The sequence below is a fragment of the Diadema antillarum genome, unplaced genomic scaffold, assembly GCF_040938485.1.
Source record: "Diadema antillarum isolate AM-2024a unplaced genomic scaffold, OU_Dant_1.0 seq00000620_RagTag, whole genome shotgun sequence".
Taxonomy (NCBI): domain Eukaryota; kingdom Metazoa; phylum Echinodermata; class Echinoidea; order Diadematoida; family Diadematidae; genus Diadema; species Diadema antillarum.
The window spans coordinates 497525-524513 of NW_027271543.1; the positions used below are offsets into that span (position 1 = coordinate 497525).

General features: G+C 38.7%; 1 protein-coding gene across 1 annotated transcript; it reads right to left on the reverse strand.

Moving 5' to 3' along the window:
• Positions 1-4653: 4653 nt before the first annotated feature.
• On the reverse strand, positions 4654-25842 carry LOC139736037 (protein disulfide-isomerase A3-like). The gene is made up of 13 exons (XM_071646781.1): positions 25638-25842; positions 20005-20092; positions 18982-19099; positions 17287-17394; positions 16305-16431; positions 15357-15470; positions 13750-13850; positions 13304-13325; positions 12662-12835; positions 10578-10680; positions 8733-8861; positions 7626-7705; positions 4654-6915 (listed from the first exon to the last, which is right to left on the reverse strand). Exons 1-13 carry the CDS (start codon positions 25775-25777, stop codon positions 6759-6761), a joined length of 1461 nt encoding a protein of 486 aa, XP_071502882.1. The 5' UTR covers positions 25778-25842; the 3' UTR covers positions 4654-6758.
• Positions 25843-26989: the final 1147 nt, after the last annotated feature.

Here is a 26989-nt window from a genome sequence, read left to right on the forward strand (position 1 = left end):
GTGAAATTTGCCACGTACCGTACACGAGTCCGACAAGTCCAGGAAACTAGACGTAAACTCAATCAATGGGGAATCTCTATTGCTTTATGGGTTTTGTTTGTTTGTTTGTTTGTTTGTTTGTTTGTTTGTTTTTTGTAAAACGTAAAAAATCAATTAACTACTCAGTACATCCATCAATCAATCAATGTAAAAAATGACAACCAAAGAAATAAGAATGAATAAACGAATCAATCAATTATAAGTGACTTATGTTATGAACATTTTGTGGGGTTCATGTGTGTCTCGTTGAGTTTGGGTAATAACTTTAAAAGAAAACATTCTCTCACGAAGTTCAGATGGGAAGAGAGGACTCAAAATAACTAGGTGCCGAGTGAAATTCATTTTTTTTTTCTCTCGGTTTCCTTAAAATATTGGAACAGCCCAGTATGTTGTCACAGCACATGGTAGGGTCACAATCGGATAACATCGACAAATTATTTATTACTATATAACAGACATGTCCGCGCAATCACCAACTACATATACATGATATATATATATATATATATATATATATATATATATATATATATACAATTGTAATAAATGTTTTTCATTCGTACGATGGACAGAATATTTCATTCGGTGAAAGATGAAATGTTTGATCCATTCAACGAGGCTGCGCCTCGTTGAATGGATCATTTCATCTTTCACCTCATGAAATCTTTCACACTCATAAACATTCATTATTTGTATACTTGACAATGATTTTGAGATTGCCCTGTCTGTCTGGTAGATACTTGCACGCTAGGCGTTTTCACATCAGACCGATGTTTCGAAATAGCGCGCTATTTTCTGACTTGGGAAGTTAAAAAATATCTTGAGCTTGGATTTTTTCGGGCTGATGTGAAAACGCCTATATACTGAGGTTTCGCCATTTTGATCGCATTCTTATTGAAAATAGGTCGCTCGTTCTGGTGAATAGCATGTCCGCGACACTAGCTTTTGTGCATCTACAAAGTCTTGAGGAATAATAATGGAGGCACATTTTGATTATTGTCATGTTAAGTAGTCGAAGTAATCCGCTTTACCCCTGGGAAGCAAAATCCATTCGTGCTTCCGTGGCTAACCTTTATCCACATGATAATATACGTGATTACAGTAGGAATGTATTTGAAAAGGAGTGGAATCTCTCATTTGTGCTATTTCATGCGTAGGTTCTATAGTAGCATGACAATACATTGCATGCTTAGCATTCCATTGGCTTTGATGTTCCATGCTCAAAGCAACTCTTCCATACAGTCTTGATGTGGATATCAAATAAGAGGTTCTTGATATTTACCACTTTTACGCTGTATTTCAGAGGACATGTTGAATGTTGAAAAGTTCCTGTGCAGAATTTTTGGTTATAGATACGGAACAAATACCTGTCATCAATACTTGTCATCAATAACCCAGGACTGAAAAGGGGAATATTATTATAAAGTAAGCATAAACCATCTTGCTCACATTGTGCATAATTTTGTTTGCCAGGTTTAGTACATGAATGTGAAATCTATCGGATTAGATGATGTTTAATGCGTGTTTCCGCGTGCTTAATAGCATTTTACACAGTGAAAACAGGTACAATTTTTACCGATTTTTGTTCGCGTGTCCTGTTCTCTTCACACAAATAACTGCTGCCAAAATATTGATTGGGACAGCGAACTGCTGCTCGCACGTTTTTGTTTTTGTTTTTGTTTTTGTTTTTCGTCTGTTTGTTTATTTGTTTTTGTGAATGAGGAATAATGCATATAGGCTTACTTAAATAGAAATTCTGTCTTCTGTCGAAGCAATACACTAACACCTGCGATATAACGCATAACATCTGGTCAGCACGGACCATGGGAATCGGTACCCTATTACAAATTTGTAAAGGAGAGATAATGTTCTTGTTTTTTTCTCCTTCTCTAACATCTCACTGGATTGTCGGGCTGTTATGTCTTCTTCTTCTTCTCCTCCTCCTCCTCCTCCTCCTCCTCTTCCTCCTCCTTCTTCTTCTCCTTCTCCTTCTCCTCCTTCTGGTAAAGTCTACATGCCCCCTTCAATTAGCTGAAGATTCTTGAAGATTGTAACTCAGGCATCGAAAAAGAAAAAAGGCTTTTCCGGACACAAATCGCTGTTTGAGTCATAATTTTGATCCTTTAGCGTCGCTGAATGAAATCAGTAAATTTTGTAAGGCCCTACATATCGATGATGTTGATGTAAATCCAGAACTGGAAATCTACACTCAGATCTAAGAAAGATCGTAGCGAAATTTACTCTAGCGTCATATATGAAGGTGCCCTCGGATTCCTAGTTACGGATATCACTCATCATTTGCAAGGCTGGCGAAAAGTAATTACCATCATAAAGACAATCTTTCTCACACAGATGCTAACAATTATGCAATGAGACATAATACAGTGGTCTTTCTGTCTGTGAGGCATATCAAATTCGACACATACACAGTGTATATTTGTACTTCAAATATCTTTGAGTGGATGTAGGGAACATGAATTCAAAGGGAACAAGACAGTTGTTACTCAAATCTCTTGAACCTCATTGGCTGAACTTTTAAACCGCTCACTATCAATAAGCCAGTTCGGGGTTCCAGTTTGCGCATGAGCAGAAAAAAAAAAAAAGGTCATAATTATTTTGTACTAAGAGACAGGTTGGTTTTTAAATTCACTGAGATAAGCAACTGTGATGAAATGATAATTCATGTAATCCTTATTAATGGTGCCTGACAGTACACCCACCTGACAGCAAGCCTGGTATTTGGCAATATATGTTAACAGGGGGGAAAATGTTAATGCAGTCACTACAGCACAATGATATATACACTGTGTAGATGCTTCCCAAAGTGGTGACTGACGGAACTATTCTGGTCACTTGATCTACGCGGATTCATCCTTTGTTTAAATACGAGTTCCATAAATTGCTATATTGGGCAAACTGATGCATTATGTCACTTTGAATCGAGTGAAATGCCTAATCAAGTGAGAAATATGAAAGGTTATTTGTACCCATGTGCACATGAGCTATCTCCGATCTGACTTATTATTGTATACGTAGCACACGACAGGGAGCATCGCACACTCATTAACATAGTCATGTACACTGTAGTTGACAAGATCATGAATAACTTTCAGTGTGGTCCCAAACTGCAACGTAAGGCCTATCATGTCGCTTTGTTCGCGGCCGAAGTCCAATCTCAACTGAAGCACAACTTTGTATTTTTGCCAGTATGCATGCATATGTTTATTATGACGAGTATGTGTGTATGCTTGTTGTCGGGTCTTTCGTTTTTATCAGAGAAATGTATCTGTCGACTGACGCGAGACAAAGGATTCCTCTTGCTGGGAGCATGTCGACCTAGGCGACTTGGTATCAAAGGGAAAAACCGTAACAACGGAAGGTTCAATATTCACATACATTGTACAATCTATAATGCACAAGCTGTGCATTTACAAGATTTTGTTTAAAAACAACAACAAAAACATTGGGTACGGGTAGAAATGAGTGAACAATGTGATGGAAACTTGATATCATTGCATTTTCACTTTGCACAGAACAACACTCGACTACCGTTTTCTCTGTGCCCCTACAGTAAAGTAGCATAATCATGTCAGGAAAGGCAGAGAAAATGATAATTAACCCTAACTAGGCAGGGGGGCCCTCCGAGTCCCCCTCGACGTTTCGCGCAATGTATCGCTATCGCGAGAAGCTATCGCAGCGACGTTTCATGACTTTTTTCTTTCGAGTCTCCCGCATCTTTTGACACCAAATTTGCGGTTCCAAAGTTGTGCATAAATATGCACGTGCATGTCACACCAAAAATTGCTCAAAAACGTGAATTCGTGTACAATTTCAATGCAAACTGTGTTTACAGGCAAATTTCCTAAAAGCTTGATTATTTTGGGGTTTTATTGATTAAAATCAATTAATAACATCTTTTCTTGTTCGGAACAATGTCGCGGAAAATTTTATCGAAAAAACAATGAAAAACATAAAGTCGAAAAAACAGAGAAATACATAAGAAATTCCAAAAACAATAAAATACTCAGGAAATTTTTTCTGATTGCGCAATTTTTCTCTTACATTTGCTAAGGACACTAAAAAAAATATTTACACAAAAAATGTGCCTGTTTTGAGCTTTATTTAGTGATTTATACCAAATTGTCTGATTTCATGCATCATTATGCATAAATTAGCATAATTTCGTGTAAATGATAATTTTTGAAAAAATTAACTTCATGGTACTATACATTACATCATAGGCAATGTGTATGCCAATTTTTGTCGCGACCGCGCGGTCGACGGCCGAGATCTGGAGGGGGGGGGGGGGGGGGGGGGGGGGCTGGGAGCAACCCCCCCCCCCCCCCCCCCCCGGCTCTATCATCTACCTAAATAGCCCGGCCTAGATAGGGTTAAATCACTCAGGTGTACATGTAGTCGTGTGTTTGAGAATAAAGATGCAGCATCATGAACACTGTGTCACACCAGTGGAGGAGACAGCCCCCCCCCCCACACACACACACGCACACACACATACACACACCATTCTTTTCTTTTTTTTAAACAGTCAGCCTTGCATGAGTTGTGAATCCAAAAACCTGGAGATCTACATAACAGGTACACCAAGTCTCAAAGTGAGGTGTGGCATTTTAGAGATTTTAATTTGATTCAGTCAACCAACACAGCCAGATCACATACATATAATCATTACATGTATCAAATGCGCTTAAACATACAGTGTGTTGACACAATTACACACACAGTACAAAGAATTTGCAAATTAAGTGACATAATCCAAAATGCCTCTTTTTCAGTCCGTCATGACGTATTGCTTTTTAGCACATAAAATCATTCCAATATGGAGTTTTGAGTCACTTTTCAAGGCCTTTACACATCTACATTTAATACACTTCATCGTAACAAAAAAGTGGTAAATAAATACAGGTACAGTAGTTTCAATCACACTTAAAATGGAAATATTCACTTTTCTCAAAAGGAACTCTCGCAACAAATCTAACATTACTGGTATCCCTCATAGAATTTGAAAAAAAGGAAAGAACTACTTAAGTTATACGCTTCAGAGAGACATATACATTGTATGTGTATTGATTGTGATATACATGTATATTGTATGAACAATTCAGTTTTACACTTTATTTTTTTTTGAAAAGCAACATTACAAAGAAACCATCACAAATATTTGCATTCCAAGAAAGAGGAGAAAGACCGATATCAAAGCAATGGTTTTAATTGTTCCTATCAGATTTTATGTTTGTGTAATCTTTCCAACAAGGAAAAGACAACTTACAGTAATAGATACGGTAATGGCTGACAACACATTTTTATAGGTCAGCGACCTGGGAGGGGGAAAAAAATATCAATATCAACTTTATCTTACATTGTGGATATATATTTGTCCTGTATTTAAATAGCCAGTTCCTGAAGCAATATCTATTCTACCTTGACATCACATATTTCTAATGATCACGCAGTGAAGTTGTCCGATGTCTGTAATATTGGAGATTTCTTGACACCGTTATCTGGAGCAGAACTAATCATTTCAATGCTTTATAGTTGGATAAGCTCTGCTGGTAGATCCGACAGACTGATGTGTCAGTTACGAGGGAGGATGTACGTTAAACACATCAGTGATTGACAGCACTTCGTCATCACTTAGGAACACATCACTGCCTACACACACCAAAGCATACACACATCATTGCCTGCACGCATGGGTGCACACACACATGAATGCAGTCACACATGAATGCATACACATGAATGCAGTCACACAGCAATGCATTCACACATGAATGCATACACACAGCAATGCATTCACACATGACTGCATACACACATCAATGCATTCACCGATTCATCGCTTTCCTCTGAACCCTTTGTGTGCTTTGAGTGACAATTAGCACAGAAAACCCCACAGCATTGTACATACTGTCCAAAGTCCCTGGTACAGAAAGGGATCAACAGCATTGATTACAAGAAACACTTGGCGAGTAATTGTACTCTGAAATCCTCTATGGAGTCATTACCAAGCATGACCCATAAATAGGGAGACATACAGATGACCTGTCTGTTTGGTCATGAAATTGGATTTGCCATGCTAACTTTCATTCGATGCAGAATGGCACACGTAGGTATAAATGCAGCTTGCTGCCACCACCACCCTGGCATGTGCGAATCCAGATGATTCTACTTTTCCTTTTAAATCAGCTGTAAAGCAACGCTGTCTAGAAAAGTAAATGAAACCTCTAAAACAGTAAATGTTCTTCTTCAGATACGGAGATAGCCATGTCTACTGGCTTCCCTCTTATTCTAAACATTTTCAGCTAGAATGTGGAGGAAAATCTTATCACCCCCATGAAAATCTCATGCAACTCTGCGCAACTAAAAAAATAAAATCATAATACTTAAGTTTTTTTAAAAAGAGAAGCCCTGAACACAAGTCCTTGGCCTGTCAGAATTAATATGTAGGAGCATCAAGATGCATCAACTCTCAAAAATGCTTCATCAAACTTACTTAATAGATCACTGAACAGTGTTATCACGTTTCTTATACTGTAGTTGCAGTTGGAAGGTGAAATTTCTTTTGTGGAACTACAGTGAAACTTTACCTACATAATATGCACATTACCTAGGAGCCCCACTTTCCCCAAACACTATCATAAACAGAGAGAGAGAAAAAAAAAATGACAACTGCGTGATACTCTTCATGCTATGATATATTAAAGTTCTGTTTTCCCTTTCTCTCCACTAAGATTGACTGGTTTAGAGGTTGCTTCCTTCTTGATGAACTTCACAAAGTCGTCAACCTCGCGGCCTCCTTCGTATTTCTTGGGTTTGGACTTGTTGTTTTTAGGAGCCCAGTATAGAGTTGGGAATCTGGAAAACAAACAAACAAACAAACAAACAAGAAAACACACCAAAGGGTCAATATTATCCAGTGAAATGACAGCTTTGCATGTTGAATACATTCACATGCTTTATTAATTCGGGAAATCATCAAGTCAAATACAAGAACGTCTACACATAATACAACAGCTTCATATGTAGTCAATGTTGGACTTCATTTATTACGGGCTTCAAATCAATGAGCCCCTGGCCCAAATCTTTTCCTATAAAATTACTGCGTGGTAATGTGTACCAAATTACTCAAGTGTATACCATTGAGACAGATTCAAGGTATGGAGAAAACAGTGAAATTTCAGCATTAAATTATGTATCTTTAGCATTTTAACCTGATCTTTGACCCTTGACCTCATGACCAAAAACTTCCCAAGAGAATCATTGTCAGGCAATATATGTATATGAACAAAGTTTCATGAAAATACCTTTAGCCATTTTCCAGATATGGAAAGAAAAGTTAAGTCTTAGCATTTCCCCTTGACCATTGACATTTGACCTTTAGTGTGTGTGCCTACAAGTTGATAGGTACAACTTTGTCTATTCATACACACATTTCCCACATTTCACTTGGATAGGTCAAACAGTTTTAAAGCTACACCATCCATAAAATTGATTATGGATGGAAAACATGATAACATGATGGAGGCATAAAAGCCACTTTGTCAATATCCCCAGATTGGACTTACCCCCTGACGTCAAAAGGTGATGGCACATCATTGGCTGTGGCATCCATCTTAGCGATGACTATGTTCTCATCTCCTTGAAGCTGTGTAAGGAATGTAAAAGCATCAACACATTTTGTATAGTCAAACAAACTCATATCTGTATAGAATTAAGAAGAAGAAAGAAAGAAAAAAAACAACTTGTGCAGTAAACTCAACATGAGCTGAAAATTACCTTACTCAAAGCCAGAGAGGGAAAGTCCTTATTCATTTGCATGCACTTATCCCATTCTGTACGGGAACCTGGTGGCCTGCACACTTCTATGGATATTTCAGAATTTAGTATGGAACGGGTTATGCAAAGAAAAAAAAAAATTCGACTGTATTATAATCACAGAGTCAACCCTTACTGTGCTTCATTTACCGACAGGCATGCACACTGGAGTGTTTTCTTTGCTGATTAGCACAGATGTGTGGAAACTAATACAAGTAGTCAATGAACGGAGATTACCGAATCTACATAACTCCCATAATCCATATCGTGTCACTATCGCCTTCCTGTTGGACTGAGGCACATTGCTACACCTGAGTGGGCTTGCTAACTTTACAACCGAGTCAAATTTGGATAGATTTCTAAAATGCTGATGGAAAAAGCTTGGCAAGTTCAGCCAAATGTCTGTGCACATAAAGGGTCAAATATGGGATCAATTGCAAGCAAGTCTGTTTCCATAACACAAGAATATCACTGGATGAGTCAAACTACAAATTTTGTTTCACTTGATCTATGTGAACACAGTATGTTTTTTCTGGTGTCTGCATGTGTAATTCCCTTTATACTCTTTATCACTGGAACAAGAAAATTGAGATAATTCTCGTTTTAAACCTCAATACTTGGGAATCCTGTAATAGAGAGGTAATTTCCAACAAGCAGGACATGTTTATACACGGCAGTTTTGTGGGTGTGTTCCAAGTGTACAGATACAAAGAGGGTCTGGAAATAACAAGGTAAAAAGGCTAGACCTGATGACCTCATTATTAACAGAATTCCCCTGTACATGTATACATGATAGTATGGTTTGCATGTACTAGTAATCTGCTTCTTTTCCCTGCTATAAAATAAGATTTTCTTACCTTTTCTCCTAGCTCATTGTACTTTGGTTCGAGGCTCTTGCAGTGCCCACACCAAGGAGCGTAGAACTCAATTAAAACATCTTTCGTCTCATCTCTGACAATTTCGTCAAATGTTTTGGCTACCACAACCTATGCATTGGAAAGAAAAATCAAGAGAGATAATAGATTGAGAGAGGAAACAAAGAGGGAAAGAATGACTTGAAGATAATGATTATACATGTATCTTCTGGACATCTTCTACTATAGGAACGAGTGTTACTAGATATACAGTACAGCAGTGCTGCTGGGGGTTATCATAGTGTCAAACGCACTCTTACAGTGGACTCTCCATAATACAATGTATAACAAACTAATTGAGACCAGCAAAATCCCATTGTTTGTACTGAAATGTTGATTAATCAGGGTTTAAAAGAATATAACACACAGAAAACATTCGAACTTGGGAGAAACAGTAGTCCCTCATACAAAATAGAGACCCCCAAACACTTAATGTGGGTTGGGCAGGAGATGAATAGAAATTATAAACACACTTTACATTATTGCACTATGTTCCCATTTTGATTTGATGAATTAAACTGATTTATATCACACTGAGAGCAAGGATACACCTGGACATCAGTCTCTAGCAAAATTACTTTCATTTTCTGAATCTTTTGGCACAGATATACTTCAAACGAAATAACAAGAAAACTTTAATAGGACTCAGAAATCCAGTTATTGCATGGATCCTTACGTGAACAATTTCCAACTTACAGCTTAAGTAAGTACCAGGGACATGCATGATATCTTAATATTACAGCATCATAACATCAGTCAAGCTGCAACTTATTATACCACAAAGAGATACTAATCCTTTGACTAAGTTCATTTTCAGTGATTGCAACTCAGGGTTAGACTGCTTCTCCCTAGCCTCATCACCCTCACAAAGGATTACAGGTGAGATACAAATAGTCCTCAGAAGCACACATGCGACTTTGCACAAAAGGTAGGTCACAACAGTAATTTCCATATTGACACTTTAAAGACATGACTTGGCTTATCACAATGATTAGATAATTATCTATTACTGTACGTGTGTAAATCTGTAAGGCACAAGATTACAGATTTTGCTCTCATGTTTTCAGCACAAATATGAACAAAATATGCCAATATTTCTCTACCTAAAGGAGTATTGAAATCAAGAAACAGCCAAGCTTGCCTATGTTGAAGGGAGTGGCAAAAACCTGTCTACATACAGTGCACTCTTGTTATATAACAAAGTTGCCAGGACTGGCGTTTTTCACTCGTTATATCAAAATTTTCAGTTTTTCTAAACCCCCCCCCCCTTTTTTTTTGTAGAGTAGTGACATCAGGTATGTCTTAGAGACCCCTTTTCATTTCTTGATAACCCTTTGCACACTCTTCACTTTCAAGTTTAGTAACTTTTAAATGGAAAATGCTATTGCTTTGAAAGTTGGCATTAATCATGGACAGAATGTGTTGATAGAGCATGTTTAATTTTCAGCCTAACCTGATAATCTCTTCATTGTTGTTGCTCCAGAGGTTTGTTTTTTTTTTTTGTCCCATTCATTGCACAGCTAGCACTGTTTGGTGAAGATTAAATGTTTGAATAGACCCTGTACTTCAGAGCCTCTTTCCTCGGTTCACACTTTTCCAGAGTGTGTGCTTTCTTTCCAATAGATAGGTTATGAGTCCATTTCAATTGAGCTATACATCATTTTAAAGCTTAAAGTCTGCTCTTTCAGAATCTGCCCTTTACTAAAAAATCCATTAGAGATTATATATTGTTTCAGGGGTATTTCATCACCAAAGGTCACATCTATGATCTATAATGCCCAATCTTACCTTGACAGGACCATCATTGTCTTCTGGTACAGGTTCACTCTTGAGGTACTGTTCCAGCTCGCCATTGAAATACTTCTGCAAGAATGACCTCAGTTCATCCATACTGTTCAAATGATAAAAAATAGCACACAAGTCATTATCCACATGTTCCCTTTTCACTATACAGGCATAGCTAGAAAATAACACCATCCATCCTCTCCCTACTCCTTCCCATTAAAAAAAAGAAAGAAAAAATAAAAAAGTTTCAAACCACTAGCAAGCATTTACTGCTGTGTTAAGATCACTTAGACAACAAAATCTTCTTGCATACAGTACTGAAACTACTTTCTTCTACTTTTCTGCTGACCCAGGGCGCAGCAAAAAAAAAAAAAAAAAAAAAAAAAAAAAAATACATGCATCAATACAGTACTAGTCTCTGCATAATCGGGTAATGCTTTAAAAAAGTCGTGTACTCTATTTAAAGCCACTATTTAACATTGGGAGCAATGACTAAAAAAATGTGGGAATTATCACAATTGATGCAAGTGTATAGTTCGATTGCATCACAAAACACTCTACTGTACAAACATTTCACAATACAGTAGCTAATTATATCAGGAGATATGCGTATCACTGATTAACTCAATAAACCGTCATGGTGACAGTTTATTCCAGATTGAGAAACAGTTTTTCATACCTAACTCACATTTTAGAACAATTATGAAGCCAAAAGCTGTTGTTTTTTTTCATCTGCAAATGTTAGCAAAGGGGGCTTTAATTGACATACAAACTGAAGAAACGGTGTCGATGTATGCTATATTTATCGGATGATTGGGTTGGTATTTCCATTAACCCGTTGAGGACGGTTTGATTTTGCTACAACACGCCTTTCCCATAGACGCTTGCCCGAGTATACTCGGGACTCGTCCTCAACGGGTTAAAGGAGTAAAAATTGTCCAGGCAAACCTCATTTACCCTCAGTTTCCCATAGAAAGTCTTTAGAAATGAGTATAAACATTAAAAATTCTGAAGAAACTGTGAGGCTCTAACAGAAGATAGTATGTGGGTTTACATTTTAACTTAAATGTGCAGTGTAAGATCACTTCGCCATATCACTACAAGTAGACACATTTATGCATGCCATGTACAGATTGTTGTGCCAATGCACTACATGTACTTCCAAAATTACACACACAGTGATAAACTAATCACAACATTTGTCTAGCCAGCTCTCAAGAAAAAAGAAGAAGAAAAGAATAAAAGCTAGCTACACTGAGACTTCTATGTACCTTGCTTCAGAGCAAAGAGGAGAAAAATAAGTTAATCAGTTCACATTTTCTTTTCTTCTTCAACAGGACCTGCATAACTGCACCACCATGCCAGCGGCATACTGTAATGACTGCAATTTTTGTGATTTACAATGTTATGTCAAAGTGATTTGTTCAAAGTATATACATTGTACATTCATGAATGGCGAGTTTGCACTCATGCAAGCAGGGCCTGAGGATGGATTGCCGATTAGCCTTTACAGTTGGTCATAAACAGGGTATGGTATTCAAACACACAAACTTTGTTGGGTTTGTATGTCGTTTTCCTTTAAACCATAACAAGAGTAATTGAGGTTGCTCCAAAGGCTATCATGTGACTTTAGACGAGCTGCAGCTATAGTGATATAACATGCTGTAAAGTAGCGGTACAGATAGGTGCAATATTTGTGTGTGGTAGCTGTGACGTGAATGAAATATGCTTTCTGGCCACTTAGTGGGTAAGAAATGCTCTGCCCGACACTACCCGATTAAGCTGAGACTATGGTAATAATAAATGAATAAAGAATTCAACCAAATGGCAAATACTTATTTGGTAATCCAGGGTACCAAATAATGCATCTTAAGTAGAAACACAAGAGGCACCACCTCCAAGTTATATGAGTGGTCACTTTTATGACAAAAGCATATTTACTTTTCTGATCATATATCAATGGATAAAACGAGACCAAGACACATCTGATTACAACTATTTCAGAAGTCTCTCCTAACTTTCTTCTCTTGATAGAGAGAGAAGAGAGAAAGAGGAAGAGGTAAATAAAAACATCTAAAAAAACTCACCTGAATTTTTCAGACATCACAAACTTCTCACCAGCTGCACCTTCAATGGCAACAACGGGGGCTCCCTCCTCAAAGTCCAGGCCAAACTCATCCAGTTTACGAGAAAAGTCGCCAGCTTGTGCCACGGCAAAGTACATCGTCTGATCAGAAAATTCTTTGGCAACCTTAATGACTCTGGAAAAATAAAGAAATAATACCATATGTACATATCATGCTTTCCTCAGAAAAGGGATGCCAATTAAAGCGAAATGTTCACAGATTCTAGACAAAGGGTTCTTCCTTTTTTTCTCTGCATGTGTTGCAAAACATGTCCATTTCAACTATTCAAAAGCAAGTGTGCCTACATCAAATCTTCAATCAAAATTCAATCCAAAATCTATCATATCATACAGTGCACAATTACACCTCACCCATAATGAATCACATACATTACTGGACACTTATACGCATCACAGCTTGTCTTCATTTAGAACAGGTTGCTTCATTCCATACGCGATATGACAAAAAGACAGGTACGCCCTATATATTCATGTATGCCCACTGCATTTCATAAAATTTGTTGAATTTTATATTACTTTGAATTATGAAATTTGTCAAATTCTAGTGTGTTAGATGAACATCTTACGAAGAAATCATTTTTACCTGTTTCTCCAGTAGTTTGTGCCTGCGAGGGAAAAATCAAATCAAAACAATGTCATTAATAACAAAATATAACTGACAATCAATTTGCAGTCATATATAAATTTTATTCTAGAAAAGTTTATCTATTATCATGTTTCACAATATTTGACATGAACATGTATATACTTTATAGCATTTTCCATTATGGAGGTATGAAAGGTTTGCACTCATTTGATCAATTAAAATTTATACCATCCCATCCGGTGAGCTTCAGATGTGCATGTTTTTTCGAGAACGATGCTCATGTGTTAAAAACCCTCATGCAAAACAATGTGCAAATGAAATCACAATAACTAAAAGTGGGTTTAACATCCCTCCACTGAAATTCATTCTAACCTCTCAAACATACCACACACATAGCATTCTCATCGAGATGAAATCAAACCTGCTGTGAACTGAGCACCAACCTTTGACATTGAGCTTGTAGTCTACATCATAGTAGGCGGTGAGGAGGGGCTTCTTGAAGAACTGACTGTTGTCAGGCGTCATATGACCACACAGGCCATTGCTGTACGGAAAATTGTATCAAAGAAATATTCAAAGTAACCAAATAATCATATCTCGCATGAAAGATACTTCACATATTTTCGAAATCAAAAGAAAGAGAGGCAGCCTGAAAGATATCTTCTCACTTATCTTACTTTGCAAAGAAATTACTGGTAGCTTGAACAAAGGTGAAAGTGGACTTTTTATATTCTTTCATAATCAGCTAAAATTTACTATGACTGAAATGAGTTTGTAGTAATCAGAATGTGCTTTTTTTTTTCATTTCTGGTCCACTGTTTGGATTAGTCATGATTGCAATTTTCATATACACAAACATGTATTACTGTATACGCCATATATTTCGCTAGTCTAAATTTTCGCGAATCGGGAATTCCCAACGATTTTGCGAGTGGTTAAATTCCCGATCATGGAGTCCTGTACTGAACGGAGAAATGTACACGCGTACATCGTATTCATATCGCGATCAGAGTCAATATCTTTGCATGTCTTTAATTTCGCGAATAGCACCTGACACGCAAAAAATAAAAACCTCGCAAAATATTCGGCGTACACAATAGTTTCAACATTTTCCAAATAAACTGAAAGTCTGTAAAAAAAGAATATCAAAGTCATTTATGTACTCCTAGCAAATAGACCCGTTCGGTAATGCCTATTTCAGCCACGACTTGGGGGGGGGGGGGGGGGGGGAGGGGGGCTCCAGTAAACCTGACAATAAATTATTTATGCACTGACATAGCAATGCATTTGACTCATTGCATAACTCATTTAATTATTTTTTTCTTCTTTTGGAAGTCCCCTTGTCGTTGCCGACGTAAGTTACAGTGCTTTGAAACCAAATAGGTCTGTATAGCCAGTATATTAGAATGCCGATCATCTATCACTCACACAGATGGTGAAAAGTAAATATGCCACTGTTTGGCCTGCAAATATGAACAGAGTGCTGCCTGGGGCTGTTTGACCTTTTCAAATTAAACAAATCACTGGAACGATGAGAATGAGACTGTCTCGTGAATAAATGTGATTGTTTTATACCCAATTGCCATTCATCTCAATTTCAGTGTCATGTTGTATCTCCACACTTCACAGTAATTCACAAAATCTTATCAGAGGGAGGTTTATGCATGGTTTGCCATACAAAGCACTGGTTCCATCGTCTACACTACGCACCTCATGAGAATTACACGAGGCTTTACTAGCCATTATGATACACATGAAATCTTCCACCGTGTCCAGAAAGGACAATTTGATCCAAAGTATATAAAAATCATTTGAGAGGTAAACGCAAAATCACAATGATTCTAATAACACTGCTTCATGGCAGAGGCATTTGAAATGCACATAAACACACACAAACACCAACAAACACATAACACAGACAGAGAGAGACAGAGAGAGAGATTTCATAGACAGCCAAAGGTCAATACTATGTAAAACATGAGACACACAGAATCATAAATCCATGCCTCACACAGACCACACACAAACATGTCAAACTTTTCTTTCTTACATGTTGTCCTTGATGAAGGTCTCGATAGCCTTCTTCTTGATGGCACCCTCATAGACCACCTGATTGTCTTCAAATTTGTTCTTGAGATGGCTTGGTCGGAAGAGCACCACTTTGCTGATTGACAGAACGTGGGATTACAGAGGAGCAAAGAGAGGAGATATGTCACTGCTTTATCCATGGCTTTCGTCTGCCGTGCAAAACTTCATAATTTTCTTTTATGAAGTGACAATGAAATCAGATTTGCATCAAATCTATGCAGAGTTGTACAAACTTAAAAATTACAGCGTTCTAGGAAGACGTTGTAGTTACAGCGCTACAGATCAAAAAACCTTATCATCACATTTTTGTACCAACCAATGAAAGCTCTGTGAGGCAAGATTTCACCATGTTATCTAATTTGCAGTTGAGGATGCAAATAATATCTTTACTTCTTCTTTTTTTTTGGTGAAACTTTTACAATTTCAGAAAATTTGTTAAATCATGTCAGATTAATGATGAATTTGTAATTTTGCTGGCTTGAATTTATTTCTTTTTTCAAATTATCAAGTCATTCTAATTATGGAGTGACATGGGATAAAACATTGTAATACATGTACAGTCATAAATCAAACAATGTCCACAAGTCAAAAACCTTCCTGGCTTGTTGAGGACGAACTCATATAGCTCTAACATGCATTTCTCACAGACACCTGCCTGAGCATACCCAGGACTAGTCTTCATCAGGTTAACCCGTTGAGGACGAGTCCCGAGTATACTCGGGCAGGTGTCTATGGGAAATGCGTGTTGTAGCAAAATCAAACCGTCTTCAACAGGCTAATAAGGCATTATTCAATGTCCAGTTCATCACAGACAGCTAAGTTTGCCACAGCACTGCAGCAGATTGTCCTCTGTGGTATCAAAAAGCCATACCTCGACTTTAACCCATCAAGTTTAAGTGTGAAAACTTACTCAGCAGCTCCATATTTCTCTGCTGCAGCTGGGTCAAAGCAGTAGGCGAAACGGAAGTCTTCAAACAAACTGTCAGCGGCCTTCTTGTATTCCTTCATGTCACTGCTGCTTTCATCAGAGAAAAATCCTATGGAAATGTAATAGTACAGTGGAAAACCAAGACTGTAAATCTGTTTGTACAAATATCATATCACTACAACTACACACGTGGAACCACAGTACCACAGCACATGTACCATACATTATAGGATTTACACTGAACAAATTTTTCATGTTCATAACAATGTAAGCCCATCAGCACTGTCCTACATTTTACACCAAAACTTTCCAACAGGAATTGAAGAGTACTTGGGACACTAAAGTCACTGATTTTGATAAATAAGCTTCTAAACTTTAAAATACAGGTATGCATCTTAAACAGTTCAGCCTTCATTTTGAAGCCAACTCAAAGGTGAGCTGAAATACGAAAGAGATGACAAATGGTTCCGTCTAAAAAGGAATTAGGTCATGATAGGGATGCACTCTAAAACCAAAGACTGTCTCAAAACACTTTTAAACCACTTGTTAGGTGACACACAGATATACACAGAAAATAAGAAATTATAGAATATCTACATATTATACATTGAATATCTATATACACCATTGGAATTTGTGTGCATTAACTGGAAAAATGGCAATTTTTGCATAATAAATTCTAAGTCAACTTCAGTGAACTTCCCTTGCTGATTTATTTGCAGATCAGCATGGTTTTGTATTATAATTTGCTATCATCAAAAAATGTTTGCAAATTATCATTTTCGTAATAGTTACAAGGAAATTTCTGTTCTGTGAAATATTTCATATTACTGGTACAACTGATACTAAAAGCTCCTTTGGCCAAGATATTTCTACTGCATGTTTAAAACATGTATACATAGAAATAGAAAAGGCCAAAAACGAAGGACTCTTGTTGGGGAAACAGTCTGTGTACATCACACACCAATAATGCCAGCATCCATGTCAGATAAGAAACTCTCCACATCTGCTACAGATTTGAGCTCTTTGGACTTGGGACCAGCCTGCTTCTTCATGTAAGAGATGATACCATCTGGAGAGATGTAGAAAACAGAGTGTAACAAGTATGACTCACTGGGGAGCTTAAAAGCATAGGTTACAAGCTGTTAGCGACTACACATGTCTCAACAAGATTCTGAACTACTGCTCAAACAGTTGATACAATTAAAACATTATTTTTTTTTTCTCCCCACTTAATTTGACCAGCATCACTACAATGCTAGGAAGAGTGCAGAAGGCCCAGGCACTCTGAACATTTTTTTTTTTTTTTTTACAATTTGATATTAAGTATGGCACATGTGAGATGTGCAACTGTCCATAATCAGTCTACTTCTTATCAACATACCTTATGGCTTTTTAGCCAACACTGCACACTGGCACTGGTCTGATGGTCCAGGACCAGTTAAAATTACTGTCAGACTAGTAACTTTTTCAGGAATGGACCAATAAGAAATGGAAAAACTAGGTACCTACTGGTCCGACAGACAAGTTGGACCTGTAGTAAAGTGTGCGGTCCTGCGTTAGCTTTTTACTGACAAGCATTTGGTATCAAATATTTATTGTCTGAAATGCCATGTATGAAATTAAATGAAATTCTCACATAATGGAGACACTTCACAAACAGTACACTGTAGATCTTGGAATATGACCTTGACCCCATGTTACTGATATACAGTCAAACCTGCCTTAGCTGCCACCTGTCTATAGCAGTCAATGAAAATTTCCCCCCCCCCCCCCCCCCCCCCGAGAGAAAAGCCCTGTTAAAGACCCTGTGTATAGTGGCCACCCGTCTAACGTGGCCAGCGACCACAAATTTTGTTTCCCGCGGTAGATTTTAACCTGTCTATAGCGGCCACAAACCTGATGGAGCCATAGCCAAGATGATAATTAAGTGTGTTTTTCTGATTTGTAGCCGTGCCAGTCATTCATGGGCAACGTTCAGTGATGGCCATCATTGCATTCATCACTCATTCAGTCATAATGCACTAGTGTTAGGCTTTCTTCACGACTGTACACATGCTACTGTGCAACAAAGAATTATTTCATGAACACCGATATTGTTCAATGCATGAAACACACGTGTACAGTATATGTACACACATACATGTACAATACGTAAGTACTTATAGATGTATACAACAATGATGCATGTACATGTAGGCAATACACACAAAGTTGGATAACCTGTCTATAGCGGCCATCTGTCTATAACGGCCACTTTTTCCGTCTCCCTTGGGTGGCCGCTATAGACAGGTTTACAGGTTTGACTATATTTCAAATCATTACATCAACAAATGGCCCCATCCCTATTTGAACAAGGGTAGATCCTCTTAAAATCAGGCAGAATATGTGAGAGTAAAGCAAGGTAAATCACTAAAGAAAAGTGTGGCAGCTGCATCAAAGCTGTAGGCATAAAAAGCACATTCATTTTACGATTCCATCCCGCCTGGACTGGGGGGGGGGGGGGGGGGTGGGGGTGGGGGAAGAAAGAAAGAATGTAACTACTAGTCTGGTGCTTCTGGTTGATGAGAGAAATCTAACCTTGCTGCGGCATGTATGGACAGAGTTTAATACATACAACACATCAGTGAGAGTAACTAGACTTTGGCCAGCTTTTTACCTGCTTCCCTGGGTCCCTGGTAGTCCGAGGCATCCCCATTGCGAAACACCTTGAGAGTTGGGTAGCCAGACACTCCATACTTGCCACATGTCTCCTTGCCACTCTCAGTGCAGTCCACCTATAACAACAATGAAGATAGGATACAACATTTAAACAGTTTTAACTGCATTAACAGGATAACAGTGATGATGATGTCAAGCTCTGTAAGGAGAGATTGTAGTCCTTTTTACATTTATCATTAATTTGAATAATTATGCAGTACCCACTGCATGCTACAAGGATTAGAACCAATTAACTGGCTGTCAAGCATTACCTTGGTGGTCTACTGTATTGGATAAGATGCCTGTCCGGTGATCAGGTCATAGCAGGTTCGAATCCAGCCAGAGTATGGATACCCATGATTTCTGTTATCACGGCAATTATTGCTTAACACTGATTAATTCAGTGCTCATTTACGTCGACGCAGGGCAATTTGTCAATCAGTGGCAAGAGAAGATTCAAGCCACTATGGGGGGGGGGGGGGGGGGGGGAGTGTACATGATACAGGGTTACCTGTACTCAATGTACATGTCTTCCACATAACACGATATGCACTGTAGCACGGTTGTCACCAAGTGCAGTTAACATGATACACTGCACGGGAATATACAAGGTATTTGGACACAATCAATCACGCAATTATCATTGATATCAGTTTGTGTACACAGAACTACACAGTATTCTGCAGAAAGAGTGGGGTCATATACATGTACCAAAGACAGCTTACAGAAAGCTGCCATAGGAAGTTTTATTTTTTTCCTACATACTTTTACAAAATTGTACCTACTACACCATTAGTTTGTTTTTTATGCCTCCGCCCGAAGGGTGCTGGAGGCATTATTATCATTTTTTTTTTATAATGATATTTCCATGTAACTTACATTTTCTCTCATCTGCCAATTCAATATGCTTTCATCCATTGAAAAAAAAAATTGTGGGAAAAATTCCTGCACGTATTTACAAAACTCATCCAAACTTACTCACCTTGGCCAATGGAATTGGAGGGTCCTGACTGGCCAAGGCAGTCGCTGCTTTCTCATACTCGGGAGCCAGACGCTTGCAGTGTCCACACCTGACGATGATTAAGACATACACATTTGTTTTACTTTTCACAAGTCAAAGCACAAAAATCTCCAAGAACTCCTTCACGAAATGTTGACAGAAGATAGATACAGATTCTCTGTTTTTTGTTTGTTTGTTTGTTTTTTCCCCTCTCCAGGAATGGTTTGGGCTCTCTGGCTTGAAACAGGAAACTAGTTTTAAATCATTTCTAGACAGACTAATACTGGAGAGTATTATACAATTGTATGTCTTTCACACTTTATTGATTCGTTATTTATGTACATTAAATGCTCATTAATTTCAAAGAATTGGCAAAGGCTGGTGTGTCTGATAAATCTAGACAGCTTCATTTGTTGAATTATATAATACTGTATGCTGATACACAGTACTGACTCTGGAGAAGGCTTGGGGCATAAGTCAAGCTATGGAAATAAAGGGGGGGGGGGGGTAATCTGTTAAAAAGTAAAGTCCTTAACCCTGTGTTTGACTTCTGACCATCATTTCCTTTCCCCTAGATGTACAACATCAGTAGGTGTGCTTCAACATGATGCTGATGTGCTGTTCTTCTCCTTCTTTGACATATTCTTATATAATAGATATCACTGGTGACGAGAATTATCTGATATTGATGTCAACATGATTTCACAGTGGACTTTGCTCTTCCGCAAACAGGGAGAGAGTGAAAAGAATGCACAAAGTGACAACGCCTTGCCACAATGTTGGGATTATCTATTGAGTTTATGATACTAAACTTCGATGTCTGGAGAACAGATTTTTTTTTTTTGTTATCCATTGCGCTAAAACTTTCCACAAACCAGGTACATTGGCACCGTCCCAAATTTGACCACCTGCTGCATATAGAAATCTATTAGAGGGTCTATGCTTTTGCTCATGGCTGAACCTTGGCACAGGAGGTCAAACCTTGGTGCAGTTGCAGATAGACACTATCTCATCTAGTGCCGAGCCTGGATCTAGTAGTAGAATAGAGGCTAGCACCCACTAGAACTAGAACAGGTGGGAGAAGACCTACATGTAGGCGTATTGAGGTCTATAAATTCATAGAAAAACTAGAAATAGAAGAAAAGGTCTAAATCTAGCCTTGGCTTGATATATCAAATGACATATTAATGTGAACAAAGTTTGTGGGAGAAAATTTCAAAAGCAACTGATCATGACACGTGTCGTGACTCTATCCCCTATAAATATGACTCCTTGACCTACATTGTAAATAAATGTATCTAGGGGCCTACTTAATAGCTGAGTGACCCGCACCTCATCATAGTTAATGTTTATGCATGTTTAAATGACATTACGTCACTGAAATTCTATGAAATCCCACTCACATACAGGAACTAGATATATCGCTACGGCGACTGATATGCCTCCGCCATAATGCATGGTTCTCCTCATAGGTCTATAGTACAATGTCTTGACAATGTGTGATGACAGTTTCACACAATTGGCAAAATATTAAAATGACAGGTTTGACACAAATGTGCTGAATGTTCATTTTCCTAGAACTAGGTTCAATTGGATGAATGATTAAAATGTCAGAGTGCAGGTATTTGGGGAACTGATGATTTTTACTTGACTTTTGACCCTTTTCTAAGTTTATGCATTGAGTAATTATCAAGGTATTGAGAAAAAGTATAATTTCAGTATCAAATGGGAAAATAGCATTATCTAAACCTGGCCTTTGACCTTTGACCTCACATTTCCAAAGAGAATCACTGTTAGGTTGAACATGCATAAATATGTAAGTTTCATGATGATACCTTGAGTTACCGGTACTTTTGAGATATGGAGGAAAGAGTGCAATTCAGCACTTTCACTTGACCTTTTGACCTTTGACCTTTTGGCAAGAAACTTCCCACAGAATATATATTGAGTAATACATGTATACATCAAGTAAAAAAAAAAAAAAGCCTTCAGGCATTGCATAAATATAAGGAAAGTAGTGATATTTTGAGGAGTTGACCTTGACCTTTGACCCCCCTGACCTTTGAACCATGACCCCCAACTTCCCTAGATAATCACTGCCTATTAGAACAAGCATACCCTCCATGAAGATACCTTGTACTAAGGTCCGGACGGACGGACGACCCGAAAACATAATGCCTCCGGCCACTTCGTTGGCGGAGGCATAAAAATGCTGAAGATTCCAATGGAACCACAAGTTCAGTGATTGATACTGGAAATTTGCAGCTATCGTCGTCAAACGTGAACGATGCAGAATAGTTGTGTGCTAAGGAAGGGGCCTGCACCTCGTCACCCCGCGCTCCCATTGAAAAAGCATATAAAAGACGTGTGCTGGTGACCGTGATGATATTGATACTTATATCATGTATTCCGCAAGGTCTACAAATTTAAGATTTTCAAGAAAAACTGTTTGGTTTTCAACTCAGTTTGCTTGGTTGTGGTAACCCTGCAAAGTTTCAAGCGTGCTGAACAGTCCTGGGCGTACATTTTTGTTCAGTGCGCTTGTAGCAATTTTATGCAGGGTGACGGTATTAGGGCCCCTGCAGGCCCTGTTGAGGTGCAGGTAGACAATATCTACCTCGTAATAATTTTACCACAGTACAGGCTTCTACTCTAGGGTCCTACACAGTAAATTATTTCGGACAATAAGAGTTGTGTGTATAATTTAAAAGACAAGTTCACCTTCATAGACATTTGGGTTGAGTGAATGCAGCAATGTTTGTAGAACACATCAGTGAGAGTTTGATCAGACGATCCGTTCAGAAGTTATGAATTTTTGAAGTTTCTGCTCAGTCACGACTGGATGAGAAGACTACCATAGCTGGTGATGTTATATGTGTACAACGATACAAAGAAAGAATAAAGAAATTCAAACATACTTCCATTTTTCTCGCATAATGAAAGAGCACTTGACTTTCAGAAGGCAGGGGGAATAATATTGCCCTTAACATACATCAGTAACCAGTCGAAGAAATGTGCACTTTATTCAAAAAGGAAAGTTTTGTGAAATTCTCTTTTTATTTTCCTTATATCGTTGTACGCATGTACCATCATACACTGTAGTAGTCTTTACATCCAGCAGCGACTACACACTTAAAAAAATTCATAACTTTTGAATGGATTGTCCGATTTTCGTCAAACTTTCACTGATGTGTTCTACTAATATTGCTGCATTTTCTCAATCCTTATGTATATGAAGATGGACTTGTCCTTTAAATCATATCATCCCTTCTATTGAGAGGCATATTAAACACTTGGGGTGCCCCTCGATTAGGACATAGAACTCTAGGGTGGTATTCTGAAATCCTTCCTAGGATTAGGAAGAAATCTCTTCCCAAGTCAGGATTTTTTCCTAAGTGGTATTCTGAAAATCTTCCTAAGTTTCTACCCAAGTCTGTTCCTAAGTTTTTTTCCTAAACTTAGGAAGAAACTTAGGAAGGGGGCGGGAGTATGCAAATTTCCGACTTAGGAAGAAGTTGGTATTCTAGAATGCACTTCGGAAAGAAATTTAGGAAGATATTTAGGAAAGCTCCACCCCTGTCCAAGTACAGACATTAAGAATAGGAAGCTGCAAACATCGTGATAGGCGTGCTTGTCATTCACTGCGCGCACATGTACTTTTCATGCACGAAATGAGCGTGAGAAAGGGGACATGCCGCACACACGTGTACTTGACCCTACGTAATAGTAATGCACTTGTCAATGTAATGACTCACCCCACTACCCCCGGACATGGGTGCGTCATTTCCTCGTTTGGTCCGTCAAATTTGTGACCCAGGTGTGTGTCATTTTACCAGCTATGTCCGTCAAATTTTTGACCGAGAGGTGCGTCAAAATCCCATCATTGTCGTCAAATTTTTGACCGAGGGGTGCGTCATGGTACGTCACTTGGCTATGGAAAATAACACGCATTATTCTGAACCGAGGGGTGCGTCATGGTATGCACTTGGCTGTGGAAAACTGCACGCATTTTTGCACGCTACCAGTACCGGATACACGTACGTACCGCGAGTGAATTTACAGTGAGCGCTGTCCCGCGGCAAGTGAAAATCAAAGAGCGGGAAGCGTTTTGGAGTAGGCCTAAGAGGGAAAAATGCTTGCCCGAATCTGGCAAGCAAATGATTTAAAAGCCACCCTTTCTCCTCACATTTTCTTTCCAACAAACTCATGAAATCACGCATACTCAATCTCAAGCCAGACGGACTGTTTACCGATATAACGATTTCAACCTCACAGTACTAACGCTAGTAAAATCAAAGATCGTATACGGAATTCCGTATTGGTATACCGTTGCGTGGTGCGTACTGCGCGTACCTGCAGCTCAGTAGCAGGCAAGTCGAGTGTTAGTGGTGCGCGACTCGCTCGCTAACGCTGTGCAATTCGCAAGTGAGCAGCGTGCTCGTTATTCCTCATCGAACGTACATCGTCCATGTGTTGCATTCAACCAGACTAGAAATGGCCGCGCACATACAGCGCATCTGCAGACAAGTCATATGTATGGCCAGGTGACTATGGATTGCATGCATGCACATTAACATTCGGAATATCGTAGCAGCAGAGTGATGTACGGTGAATGACGGTACGGTGCTTACAGGGCCAGGGTAAGGGAAACTTGCCGAAACTTTGACAAATTGTGTTTACGAACCGAAAGAAAATGAAATTGCTTGAATAAAGCGTATGCAAAGATCCTTTCAGTATTTACGGGGGTGCGTCAAATGTACCGAGGATGTCCGTCAAAAAAGTGACCTAGGTGTTCGTCAAAAACCCCGCGTTGTCCGTCAAAAAAGTGACTGTGGTGTTCGTCAAAAACCCCGTGTGGTCCGTCAAAAAGTGACTGTGGGGGTGCGTCAAAAACCCCGTGTGGTCAGTCAAAAAATGACCATGACGCACCCATGTCCGGGGGTAGTGGGGTGCGTCATTACATTGACAAGTGCATAATATGCGATTATCATTGGTTGATTCCTTATGATACAGCATTTCGTATTGGCTTAAGGAAGGACGTGGGCGTAAATAAAGGATGGCCTAATTTGCATTAAGAAGTGCCTAACGTTAGGAAGAAATTTCAGAATACCAATTCTGTCTTTCCTAATCCTAGGCACTTCCTAAGTACCTGACTTAGGAAGATACTTAGGAAGAAACTTAAAAATATGTTCAGAATAACACCCCTAGAGTCTAAAATGGAGGTCCCGTGTGTGAAAGAGTCACAACTCATGCACGTAAAAGATCCCGCTTCCTGTTCATCGCATAGAACAGCAACAGGGACCAGGGTGTTCAACCCGGCGGTGCGTGGCGGTGTAGTGGTCCCGCCTCACATCCTACTGAGTACTGGACCCCATGGAAGGCCAGCTATTGCAGCTGAATATGGGCTATCCAGCCATCTTCTTAAATGGAAATGAAACAAACAAACAAAAACACACAAACAAGAGAATGGCTGAAGACAGAAATAATAATGCCAGGTCAGCCGTCCAATTATGGACGAATTGAGCACAGCAGTTCGAGCAACATATTATCACATGCAAGGGACTGAGGACACAGCATAGCTGCTTTTACCCTCCTTTGCGAGGAAAAATTCTCACCATGGTGCGAAGAATTCCACGAGGATTAGTTCTTTATTATTGACAATTGCTGCAAAATCATCATCTGAGGGTTCCAGGACATCAGAAGCCCATGCCACTCCACAGAGCAGGACAATGCAGGAAATGTACGCAGTCTTCATGATGTTTCTTTAGTCAACCAATGCGCTGCCAGGCCAAGTCTACGATTACGATGCTGGACACACGTTCACACAGCATTTACGTTTACGGTACAGTGTGGGCATGCTACTCGAGCAGTGCGTTTTTCGTGCTTTATTCATGATAATGGGGAAAATGGCTTCCACGTGTGCTTAGCGCTGGCGCGTTTTGATTGGCTGAAAGCTTGTGAACCCTCTTTTTCCGCCCAGATGAGACTAACAACAGAGATCGACACAATCCTCTAAGTACACGTGCACCTTCCGCGTCATAATTTGGCAACATCCATTTTCAGGACTGGTTGTAGGGTCAATATGAGCAAAATAATGTGAAGCAATTCACACTGGTAGTAATAGACAGGAGATATTAAAGGAGAAACGTCTAAAGTATATGGCGCACTCACTTTTGCACTGAATTGTAAATCTTTATTTTTTGTTCCTAAATAATTGCAAAAGATCGACCAGACATTTTCCGGAGCCTCAGGCGGGGTCTCTTGTTTGGCTGGTAACATAGCATGCAGTGATATATTTCATGTAGTCTTTCCAGTTCCGTGTATTTCAATGCTAAAGTCTTTCTTTCTTTCTTTCTTTCTTTACAGGAGAATGATGAATTCAGTGATATTTAAACTAATTTGGTATAATGGTAACTATTAGTGATAATTTGCGAATTGTAGTTCAATCAACCCCGAGACACACCTTGTGCTCAGAAATAATTATTGTCAATTGAAAGAACCCTTAGTGACGTGATATAAACGCCCCCCCCCCAAAAAAAAAAATACATGTCCAAACATACTGCTATCTGTACATGTTTACCCATGTGAACGTTTTTAGATCACACTTGGATGAGGAAAAAACCAAAAGGAGCATTAGATACAATAAGCCATTTCGATGCACGACAAAATAACACATGAAAAAAAAAGAGACCTTGACTACTTTCAATGTGTTTCGTCATTCATTTGACTCCCACTTGATTTCAAGGAAGCTTTCCTTTCGAAGCAATCTTTTGAAACCAAGCATGTAAAAAATAACTCTGACATTTGTTACAGAATACAGCAAAGTAATTTTCTTTTTCTGTCCAACATGGAGACTTCTTTATAAAAATGCATGGAGACTTCTTTATAAAAATGCATGATAAAGTTTAAAGGGTAAATTCAGTAGTGGAATAAATGGAGCCATTGACTAAAAATCAAATTATGATTT